At 43.9% G+C, this 12057-nt stretch overlaps 2 protein-coding genes across 2 annotated transcripts; both read left to right on the forward strand.

Moving 5' to 3' along the window:
• Positions 1 to 511: 511 nt before the first annotated feature.
• Positions 512 to 1929, forward strand: LOC123119311 (uncharacterized). The gene has a single exon (XM_044539065.1). The coding sequence runs from the start codon at positions 614 to 616 to the stop codon at positions 1097 to 1099; it is 486 nt and encodes a 161-aa protein (XP_044395000.1). The 5' UTR covers positions 512 to 613; the 3' UTR covers positions 1100 to 1929.
• A 9418-nt stretch (positions 1930 to 11347) lies between these two features.
• Positions 11348 to 11790, forward strand: LOC123124220 (uncharacterized). Its single transcript, XM_044544881.1, has one exon. It carries the CDS (start codon positions 11456 to 11458, stop codon positions 11675 to 11677), a length of 222 nt encoding a protein of 73 aa, XP_044400816.1. The 5' UTR covers positions 11348 to 11455; the 3' UTR covers positions 11678 to 11790.
• The last annotated feature ends 267 nt before the right edge of the window (positions 11791 to 12057 follow it).

The raw sequence follows: 12057 nt of genomic DNA on the forward strand, positions 1-12057 counted from the left end.
ACGGAAGAGCGATCTTCAAAATCGTCGAACGCCATTGTATGTGCAATGACATGTACGTCAAACACATAATAGTAAGTTCCTAAGTATTGCCATGTTTTTGTGCTCAATTTGAGTAACTCGACAAAAAACTGATGTTTTGGATTGACAGGTGTGTTCGAAGTGTATCAGTGCGATTACATCACTTACAAATTATGGCCGGATCGATGCTCCTTCTCCATCGAGTACATCATATTCTTAGCGGTATCTTTTTGTGTGTTTTTTTAGACAAATCTTTTTTTTAGCAACTTGAGACAAATCTCTTTTTTTTTAGCAATTTGAGACAAATCCTTTTTATACAAATCTTTTAGTTTTTTTAGACAGATATTTTTTTTGATACAAATCTTTTTGTGTTGTTGAAAGAGAAAGAGAAAAAAAAGAAGAGAAAGAGAAAGAGAAAAGGCTCAATAGTTTTATTATTAGAACAAAATTCTCTTCCACACGAGTCATCCAGCCCAGCCCAACCCAGCCCAGCCCATTATCGGTCACCCGAGACCTCGCAAACTCTCGCTCTCGCACCAGCCGGCCGTCATTCCCCACCTCCTCGCCGCCGACGCCACCGCGCCGCCGCGGCGCCATGCTCCAGTTACGTAGCCGCATCCTCGCTCATCTCTTCCATTCTCCAGCCAACTCTCCCGTATCCCACCTCCGTCGCCTCATCTCCGCGGCCGTTTCCTCAAACCCTAGTAGCTTCGCCGTGGAGGACTACCTAGTCGCCGCCTGCGGCCTCACCCGACCACAGGCCGTCAAGGCCTCCGCCAAGCTCTCCCACCTCAAGTCCCCCGCCAATCCCGACGCCGTGCTCGCCTTCCTCGCCGGCATCGGCCTATCCGGCGCCGACGCCGCCGCCCTCGTCGCCAAGGACCCCAAGTTACTCTGCGCCGGCGTGGAGAGAACCCTGGCGCCCGTCGTCGTCGGGCTCGCTGGCCTCGGCTTATCGCGTCCCGACATACGTGCGCCTCGCCCCGCTCGCGCTCGACAAATTCCGCAAGAAATCCATCGTCCCCAAGCTGCAGTACTACCTGGGCGTCTTCGGGCTCCTCCCACACCTTCTTCCGGGTGATGAAATGCTGCAATGTCCTCTCGCACAGCCTCGAGAGGGTGGTCAAGCCTAATGTCGCGTACCTGCGAGAGTGTGGGTTACGAGATTGCGATATTGCCAAGCTGTGCGTCCGAAGACTGAGGTTGATCACCGCCAACCTACAGTGTCTCCAGGCGATGGTGGGATGCGCTGAAAACATAGGTATACCCCGTCACACTGGGATGTTCAAGCACGCGCTGCATTGTGTTGCATTTCTCAGCGAGGAGGAGATCGCAGCCAGGGTGGAGCACTTGAAGAACACGTTCAGGTGGACGGATGCTGAGGTGGGCATGGCTGTGTCTAGGGCTCCAATGGTGCTGAACAGGACTAAGGAATCGCTGCAGCGCAGTTCCGAGTTCCGAATCTCTGAAGTGGGGCTGGAGCCGGCGTACATTGCTCAGCGGCCGTTTATTTTCTGTTTCAGCCTAGAGGGCCGGCTGAAACCCCGGTACTACGTTGTAAAGTTTCTCAAGGCAAATGGATTGCTCAAGCGTGATCCGAGCTACAGTGCTGTTCTCAAGGAGACCGAGAAGGCATTCAGGAAGAAGTTCATATGCCATCACAAGGAAGCCGCACAGCACCTCAAAGAAGACTATGATGCTGCTTGTAAAGGGGAAGTGCTGTCTAATTTCAGATTCGCATGAGCCAAGAATGGGCTATGATGTAATTGTGTGCTGGCTGTCCGCTGTTGTATGAATGTTAGATGCTGGGTTGGTCGTTGCTAACGTGTGATGGAATTGATAATTTGATCCATGAATACTGGTATGTAATGCTATCACTCGGCAGAGAAGAAAGGATGGATCGGTTATGAACTTCTTCGTCCTCATTCAGGTTTTAAACACACTTACTGGAACCAACTAAGTAAGCTGAGATCACGCCATTCTTCAATGCATTAGAATTTCAGTTTTTAAGTTAGTTGCTGGTGCATTGAGACAATGAGCCACATTAAGGTCTCCTTCATGTGGATAATTGGAGCATGAATCTGATGCCATTCGCAAATTTAGGTAAGTAGTCTTTTTGTAAGCAACTGTAGGGGAAGTTGCCTCCTGGTGTTAGCGGGCCCAGGGTCAATTTACCTGGCTTTATCTTAATCTATTTTTCAATTATGGTTTGACAGAAAAATCATTTTGGTTTGCTCATATGCAGACATTTTCTTGCTTCAACTAACTAATATAGATGTATTCATTCAACTATGAAAAGTGCCGGGAAGTGGATTCTCCTTTAGTTAGATCATCAGAGGTAACGATTTGGAGCGATTGGTCATATTGGAAATACCTACTGGTCTGCAGGACGAAATGTGCAGGGCTCACATCTGTACATGTTATCTGCTAAATGTGGATGCTCACTTTACTAAACATCAAACTCTCACATGGAGGAGAGTTGGCATCATTTAAGTTTAAGTAAACTTAGTTGCCTCTGTTTGTTGTTATGCTAGTAATGTTATTGAGACAATGGAGAAGCACTTGCTGCTAGTAATGTTATCGAGACAAGCATTAACTTTGTATTGTGTCTATTGTGGATTTTCATGCTCTGCACCATGGCCATAAATTATGTTCTTATTGTGGATGTCAGCTTAAGATTTTTAGTTCAATTGTGTTTTGTCCTGTGGGCAATTGTTTGTGCCAATCACCCCCAGGAAGTTCACTAGGAGCTAGTTTGTGTTTCTTCCTTCTACTCCCTCCGTTCCAAATTACTCGTCGCAGAAATGGATGTATCTAGAACTAATATACATCTAGATACATCCATACCTGCGACAAGTAATTCGGAACCAAGGGAGTATGTCTGAGCTAGCTCTTCTTTAGTTTGGCTAAAATTGAGTGCTTAATTTGTTGCTTTGGTTGGTGTGATCGTGAATGTAGGCACCAAACAGTTAGTACTATCATGTACATCCGTAATCTGAATATATGGTCTGAATTTCTACAGACTGCAGGTTCTCAATTACTTGCCCCTAGTATTCTTGTTTGTTCGAAATGCTGCACATATATAATCTGCTAGCCTTTTGGGGCAGATTACTTCCAACTGGCCACATAATCTGTACTTTAATTAGTTTCTGCCATCTTGGGTGTTCATCTGGATAAAGATATCATTGAAGTTCAGTGGCGGATAGTAAAATTTGATACCTGTGTCTATGATTTTCGCAAGGGAAAATTAAGGATTTGAACCATGTTTGATCTGAAAAGACAAAGAACTCCAGTACTTTCTTTAACATCCGAAGTTAATACTAATAGTATTAGTTATTAACATGTTTCTTTCATGAACTGCTAATTATTAACACATTTATTTCATGAGCTGCAAACAGGAAGGAGTTTCACAAGTTACTGGACTGTTTTCCTTGTAGGTGCCTGAACTCACTGGATTCTGTGAGGAATGATTTCTATGATCTGTGCAGCATGTCCAAACCGCATGCTTCAGGTACTACTTTTAAAAAACTCGTCTTAAACTCTTTGTAGCATTGCAGTACAGTAGTAAAACTGGCATGCAAAGTAAATACTTTTTATCCTAAAGTTTACTTGATAGTTGATATGCAAAAACATTGGACCAAACAGAAGATATGATGCTATGGATTCAGTTAGTTTACTGCATAACAGCAAATGAAAAGCTTGTTAATGAAATGAATGCAGCTATTCTGCATGTCAGACATTCAATTACTAGTAATAGTTGTGGAATATAAATAAGCAGGGACATGTTTCTTCATATGGTAAGCTTGTAGCATTTGCATTGCTAAATTGTACTCAGAGGTACTACTTGTTATCTACTTGTTATGAATCTTAGCTTCATGAAAAGGTCACAAGAATTCTGCGTCCACTTCTCACATTATTGATATTTAATAGACTTCATGTTCCGCTCTCTTGTCTGGATGATGGACAACTTTGCGATTAGTTTGTGGTTAACTCTTTGGGCCGTAGTTCTTAGTGAAACTCATCTTCTTATAATACAAGCTTTTCTTAATGGGTTACACAACTAACCTGTTGTTCTGTATCCAGTGCAGCTGGACCAGCAGGTGTTCTCTGCTTCATGTAGGAGGTGGTAGGAGAGGCGAAGAAGATAATCTATTGCTGTTTCTGGGCGAGGAAGGGAGCTCTTGCTTGATTTTCTCAGGAATCTCGCTTGAAGTTTTGCTAAATAAATGGAGGCAAGGATGGATCAAGATGATCATACTATCTTTTTAACTGGTAGCTCGTTTTACTACTATGAAGTTCAGAGTCAGATAACCAGAAACAGAACTGTTCTGTTTGTACATCATCAGCTCTTAAACACAAGCCCCTTTATTAGCACACAAGATGCAAACAAACTAGTGGCCTTTACAGAGGAAACAGAATCGGTCACCTCAGGATCCACAAAACATGTACAGAGCAAGGCAAATCTTTCCGTTTCCCGCATGTCAAAATGCGCGCTCCTGATTTCTCTTCAGGAGGAAGACGAGAAGCTGCGCATGACGCTGAAGGTACAGAGGAGAAGAGTTAGGGGAAGAACTGCAACACCTGTGAATGTTGCCAACATTTCCCATTGCAGTTGATTGAAGTTGTCACTGTGAATTTTCAGATTATGTATCAGGCATTGTAATTACCTTGTAATCCAGTGGATTTATGTCAATGAATATGTATCCAGTGAAGTAAACACCATTGTCGTCAAGTATATATTTTCTCCGCGACGTGACATGTATGCATGAGCATGGCAGCATTTGTAAGGAACGAAATTTGCAGCAGTTCCAAATTTGGCAAGTAGTGGATCAATTGTGATCAGATATTCACACTAATTAGTGCTCAAATTAATGGATCAAACTTCACATACTAAAACTGATCCCTTGCATTAATGGATCAATTGTGATCAGAATTCACACTAGTTAATTCTCAAATTAATGGATCAGAATTCACATTAGTAAAACTGATCCCTTGCATTAATGGATCAACTGTGATCAGGATTCACACTAATTCATCTCACTCGCATCACTGAAAAACATGCCAGTGAAACACACTTGCAACTAAAGACTACATAGTAGTACTGGACAACTTGTAGCTGGCTCTGCTTCCTCTGCTTTGCTCAGCTGATGGTTTCTTCCTCTGCTTCGTTCGACTACCACCAACAAGGCTGCACGAAGAAGGGCTCAGCCTCAGCCCGTCGACGAGCCATGGCGATCAGCTGAGCTTGAGCACACCATGCCTCCTGCCTGGCTCGGAGCAGCTCCTCGGGGGACTTGGCCACGTCGGAGTGATCCATCCAGGGGTCGTTGAACTGCACGGTGTCCACCATCTGCTCCACCTTCCGCCGGGCCTCCGCCTTGCAGCGCTCGATATCGCGCCGACGGCCGGCGAGGCGAGCCTTCTCGATCAGCTCGCGCATGCTGACCGGGTGCTTCGTTTGCGTCGCGCTCTCCGGAGATTCGACCTGGTTCTTGGTCACGGAGGAGCGGAGGCACGCCGGGCTCTTCGGATCCTCGCCGCTGCTGCTCTCGATGTCACGCCGACGGCTGGCCTCTTCTTCGGCGGCGGCGCGAGCCTTGGCGAGGCGAGCGTTCTCGATCAGCTCGCGCATGCTGACCGGGGGGGCTTCGGTTGCGTCGCGCTCTCCGGAGATTCGGCCTGGTTGGCGAGGCGGGCGTTCTCGATCAGTTCTCGCATGCTGCGGCCGCTGACCGGTGGCTTCGACTGCTCCGGCGAGCCGACCAAGGGGTTCTTGATCACGGAGGGGCAGCGGCACGTCGGGCTTTTCGGATCCTCGCCGCTACAGGGACCCGGAACGCTGCTGCTGCTGATCTTGGCGGCGACCGCGGCATGGAGCTCGCCCCCGGAGCAGGCACCGCGTGCGCGCTTCGCCGGCGGCTGCCTGTCGTCGGGCACGGACACGGACCGCTTCGGCCTGTTGGCGGCGGAGGGATTCGCCATCAAGGCAGGGTTTACGCGCACGCGCGAAGAGCAGGAGTGGAGGTCGGCGGCGCCACGGCGCGGGAGGAGCAGAGACGGCGGGAGCACCGTGGTGCCACCCATGGTCGCGGCCGTTGATGGAATCGCGAGAGCAACGATCCGGCGTCGGGTGAGAGAGGAAGAGGACGCGCAAGATGGATCAGAGGGCGTCGGGAGAGAGAGGAAGAGATGTCGCCGATCAGATTGAGAGGGCGAGGTGAGATGGATCGGGAATTCAGGAAACGGGGCGAGCCAGAAAACAGGGACGCGGGAGACAGAGATCTGGCGGCAAGCAATTTGAATCCGAGTCAGCCCAGGAATAGCTAAAACGCGCTGGATTTTGAACATTTACTAGCGTGATGATGCCATCTTTCCAACTAGCTTTATTCCATAATTATAGATTCATAATCCCGAGGAATCATAGCTGGAAACATGCATGGAAATTATATGTTCATAATTTGAACTAGTAAAATGTACCTTGTGTAATTCAAAATATGCTCATCACGTATTTACAAAATTTGCACCTTGTATCTGGAAACTATTCATCAAGTATTATAAAAATGTTCATTGTATTTTTTGAAAAATATTCATAGTGTATTCTAAAAATAAAATCATTTTTGCATTTTTTTACATGTGAATAATTTCTAAAATTGCATGAATTTTTTTATATACCAAAAAAGTATTATTATTTTCCATTTTATTATTTTTATTTTATTAATACAAACGTGAAACCACACTATGGACCGAAATTGGCAAAAAAAAAAAGCTGGAAACATCGTGCAAAACATTGAACTAAAGCTACAAGGAAAACAAGTAGTGGGCCAGTCACCAAGTGAGCGCCGTAGACGCATCCCATTTAACTGAGCAGCCACATGATGTAAACATTATCCCACTCTCTGTGGACTATGAGGAATAAAAATTAGGCCTTACCTCTCAAAAAAAAAAAATTTAACTGAGCAAACACTAACGACCCCACACGCCTGAGGTTGGGATATTTTGGCCAATCTCTGATTCAACCCGGTTTTCATTTATTTTTCGATTTCTTTCTGTCATTGAGGTACCTTTTGTTTTTCTTTACTTACATTCATTTATTTTTAAACAAAAAATATTTCACTTATTATTTTACTGTTTTTCTCTGTTTATTTTTTATATTTCTCTTACCATTTTAGCCTTGAATATTTTCCTTGTAGTAGTATATGAAACACATATTTGCAAGTCCACGAACAACCTTTCTACTTTGTTACTTTTAAATTTTTTGGAGGAACTTCTAAATACATTAACATATTTTTGTATACAATTCATTTCCAAAGATGTGGAAAATATTAGATTCATATATACATATTTTAAATTCATAAACTTATTAAGAAACACATAAGCTTTTTAATGCATATAGTATATTTTTGTAAATATGTGATGACCATTTTATTTCTTATTTATAAATATATTCTTTGCATACATTAATATTTTTATTTTTGAATGAACTTTTTATTTGGAAAATTTATTTCTGACTACATTTGTATAAATTTTGAAATAATTTTTCTTGAAAAAAATGCAGGTCTTAACTTGTCGTGGCATGGCCATCCCATGTAAGCTGCTTCATGCATTTTCCCAACTATTCCTTCGAACTAAGTAGAAAACAGGAGGGCTCGCCTTCTAGGCGTTGGTCCTTCAATCCTTCAAGAAACTAGGACCCATGAAGGCGGGTGAAGGACCAACTCACCATAGCCTTTAAGGTTACTCCACTTAATGCTCAGTTGTAGGGATATATTCTCTATCTCTTCTTCATACCTTATCCTATATATCTAAGAGAGTCATCCCCGCTAACTTATTTAGCTCAACATCCAAGCATAATTTAAATTTTGGTTCTCGTGCAATTATGAATGCGATAAGACCCACCTCAACATAATCATGCATGAGAAAAGACCCACCACAGCCTTCAACCATGCATGGAAAAGGAGTTTTCCTCCAATTATTCTAGCTATATTCAATAAATACTGTTACAATTATACATAATTAAATATAATAAGTCACACATAATTTTAGTTTTGGTTCTCGTGTTATCACCCAAATTTTCATCAATCAATTCCCGCAGTAATGCGCACGGTATCCTCTAGTACATCCAAATAGTTTGCCCCACTAACTTGTTTCTCTCGGTGTGCAAGCATGCCACCTGATCATGCAACATGCATGGGAAAAACCTCACCTCGGCATACAAACGTGCGTCGAACTTTCATTTTATAACACCATTTTTATTTAATAAATGTTTTACAACGATACAATAATCGAACATGATAAATTATATGTAAGTTTTAGTTCTCATATTATTGCTTCGAATATTCATATTTCATACAATCAAATCTAATTAAAATATATTAAAAAACAACCCCCAACAATGTGCGGGGGTATCATCTAGTTTAGTAAGAAGGGGAACCATTCACATGTACAGTCACAATCATTGATAAAGATAGTTATTTATAATTAATTAAAATAATTATTTATGTGCTATTGCAATCATCAATAAAAAAGCTCATTTACGCGTGTAGTTACAGTTATCAATTAAGGATCCTCCTTGTTTTCCGAGTCAATTTACTGCATGCACATATGTATGATCGGTTAGTTTGACTACGCTATGTTTTACTCCTTCCGTTCTACTTCCTCTGCATATTAGGTTTGTCTAAAGTCAAACTTTACATACTTTCGACAAGTTTGTACAAATATATTAACATATACACCACCAAATCAATACCATTGGATTCATCATTGCATATATTTTCACATCATATAAATTTGTTACTGTAAATGTTCATATTTTTTTCTACAAACTTGGTAAAATTTTATAAAGTTTGACTTCAGTCAAAACTAATATGCAGAGTAAATAAAACGGAGGGAGTGCAACATTTGGACCGGGCTGGTTGATAAAGGTCATGAAATTCGCCATCGGCATGTCGGTTCCATGCGTCTCCTCTGCGAGCAGAATCTTGTTAGGGCATGTACATCGGCACAGACGGCTGGTGTCTATAACATATGTACACATCAACTTTAGAGAGTACCAAAAATATGACGCTGAAACAGGGGTGTCTGTTAGGCCCGGCTGGAACACTTCAACTGTCCGTAAAATATCTGACCCACGAACACGATCTAAACAGCCCACTACAGCCGACGAACTCATACAACGGAAAATAAGCTATCTGCATGCAGCGATTTGTGTGGCAACAGACCGTCGGTATTTGGGCAGACACCCTCGGTAGTTTTTACCTCTCTCTCTCCCTCACGTCATTATTTTCCTACGTGACCTGTGTTACAGACAGCTGACTAGATGGCTTTGTACATGCCCTTAGTCATTGGGGAGTCATACTTCCAAAAATCTTATTGCAAAGACGTATTTCCCAGCTCGTTACGATAGTGTTTCTCCAAATCTAATACTAGTTTTTAGTTTTTTTACACATAAGGTGTGGATTTTCCTCATGAGGCGTTCTGTAGTTGATGTGATCGGCTAATATCGGGTGGACTTGTTGACCAGCTAGAGGGATGATGCACGCACGTGCTCCCGATGAGCATGGCAAAGCCACGATGCACCGGTTTTTCATGTGTCCCCTCTATGCAAGTGACGTTCTGGTGACGGACACACGAGAAGAAGTCGACATCCGCAAAGCTCCCAACGCCCATGTGTTTGGGCGCACCATGCACGCCATGTCGCCAGGTGACCCTGGAGGCAGTGGTGGAGCTTCAGGGGGTGTTTGGTTCAGAAGTCTTAGGACTTTTTCTAGTCCCAGGGACTAATAAAAAAGACTCTCTAGTAGAGTTTTTTTCTAGTCCCTGTAGAAAAAGTCCCTCCCGTTTGGTTCCTAGGGACTTTTTAGGGACTTTTTCTAGTCTCTGGGACTAAAAAGTCCCTGAACCAAACACCCCCTCAGCCACATCTCTAGGCGGGCAAAAACAGGCCTGATTAGGAAATACCATTGAAATTTTGCTCCAAGGGCGCAGATTCAGTACTAGTCTTCACTGAATTCTTGCTGGGCTGGGGGGCCATGGCCTGGTTTGGCCCAGCCGAAACTTCGCCCCTGCATGAGGAGGCAAGGACGCAAGGAAGAACACGATAATTCAACCTAGAGCCCGGGCTCAGATGAGCCCGGTAAATAGTACCTCGATTTAAAATTTAAAAAAAGCTCACAAAATTTCAATTTTTTTTGTGATGCAAGATACTTTTGTGCGTGAACTCCGTGTAAAATTTTGTGAAGTTTGAACATTCGAGGAGGTCGCCGCTAAAAAGACAAAATCAGGCATGAACAGTGCGATTTTAAAAAGTTTCTCCGACATCCAAAATTTGTCTTTTTTGCCACGAGCTCCTCGAATGTCCAAACTTCACAAAATTTTGCACGGAGTTCACGTACAGTAGCATCTATCACCACAAAAAAAATTGGAATTTTTTCAACAGTTTTTCTATTTCAAATGGCGGTATTGTTCATGTCCGGTATGGCTCATCTGAGCCCGGGCACCAAATCGCCGCTCTCGGAAGAACAAGGTTCCTTGATAAGGGGGAAGAGGGTACATGTCGTAGCGCGAGTTTTGTACCAAGGCATGCGCATTAGGAAAGGAAAAAAGATACCCGACACGTTATGAGGGGTGGATAATTTGCAGAACCTTAGCGTTAAATTATACTATGAGCTTATCCCCGTAAAAAAAACTATACGCGCTTAAAACTTGTTGAACTAATGGCCACATCGTATTGTGCCTTAAAGAGAAATATCAGGTATTGTTGAGTGTGATTTTTGTTCAAGGGCATTGTAAATTGCGTGCCTTGGCTTCATAAAAGATAGAGATGTAAATTTGAAACTTTTATTATATCCTCTGACCCGCCTTATTTCAACCAAATGAACTAAAATTTCAGAACTTCGGAGGGCACCCTCCAGGTTTCAAATCTGCATCTAGTGTAAAGGCAGACCACATGCATTGTTAGGTGTGATTTAAAGTTGTCTTTCTGGCTTATTTTTCTGTAATATATAACTCGGCCGACGTCCGAACGTTTGGGACCAGAGGAAGATGCCGACTGCACAAAATAAGTATTGTGATTGAAAGTTGTCTCTGTAAAGTGATTTGGACAGAATAATACCTTGCCGACTTCATCAAATAGTATTTCTTTCGCCGTCGACCGGGAGGAATCCCATACGTGAGGGCAGCACCAGAAGGCTTCGAGGACCAAACAGGGACACGTCTGAGCTGGGGATATGTGCTGCGCTCACCAGTGCAAATGTGCAACGCGGCAGTAAACCACTTGGATAACCACTGCTACGCGTCCCCGGCGCAAAGCCTCTATATATTGGCCTGCCGGGGGCGACGCCTCCTCCATCACCAACAGCCAGAGCATTCGTCCACCATAACTGGAAGCAGAGAGCTCGGTCGACTCAGCAAGGAGCAGAGCAGGAGCTAGGTAGCCGCCATGGCGTTCCCGGCGTGCGTGCAGTGCGGGACCAGGGAGAACCCGTGCCGGTGCAAGTTCATCGGGCCGACGCTGGGGTTCGTGGCCTTCCTTGTCACCGGCGTCATAGAGTGGCCGGTGGGCGCGGTGGTGTACCTGTTCCGCCACCGCAAGGGCCGCCGCATCATGGGACACCCCTCCAGGGTCGTCTACCCGCGCGTCTCCAGGGCCATCCCCATCTAATCCTAAGCTCATCCTAATCTAATCCCTTCCTGTATGTTGTAACCTGGTCATTCCGCCTGAGTTGTGTGCATGATTGATGAAGAAGATTCAATAAAATGGGTGTTGTTTGTGTTTGTCTTGTAATCTAAGGCATTTGCAGTGTCTATGCTGTGTGAGGAGTTTGCTAGAAATTTGGTTAGTGGATCGCTGGGTTAACTGACTGATATAGGAGTTCCAGATACATGTTAATATAGCAGAGGCCAACGCACGAGAGTCGTTCTCATCAATATTATTCTCGTCTCCCATCTTTTTTTTTTTGATGTGAATAGCAGAAGCTCTGCCTTTGCATCATAGAGCAAAGGAAGTATTACAGAATACATTCATGGCCAAAACACCCACGT

Source organism: Triticum aestivum, chromosome 5D, assembly GCF_018294505.1.
Source record: "Triticum aestivum cultivar Chinese Spring chromosome 5D, IWGSC CS RefSeq v2.1, whole genome shotgun sequence".
NCBI classification, from domain to species: Eukaryota; Viridiplantae; Streptophyta; class Magnoliopsida; order Poales; family Poaceae; genus Triticum; species Triticum aestivum.

Excerpts from the sequence above, each read along its gene's own strand:
- LOC123119311 (XM_044539065.1), top strand. The coding sequence starts at position 614 with ATGCTCCAGTTACGTAGCCGCATCCTCGCTCATCTCTTCCATTCTCCA.
- LOC123124220 (XM_044544881.1), top strand. The coding sequence starts at position 11,456 with ATGGCGTTCCCGGCGTGCGTGCAGTGCGGGACCAGGGAGAACCCGTGC.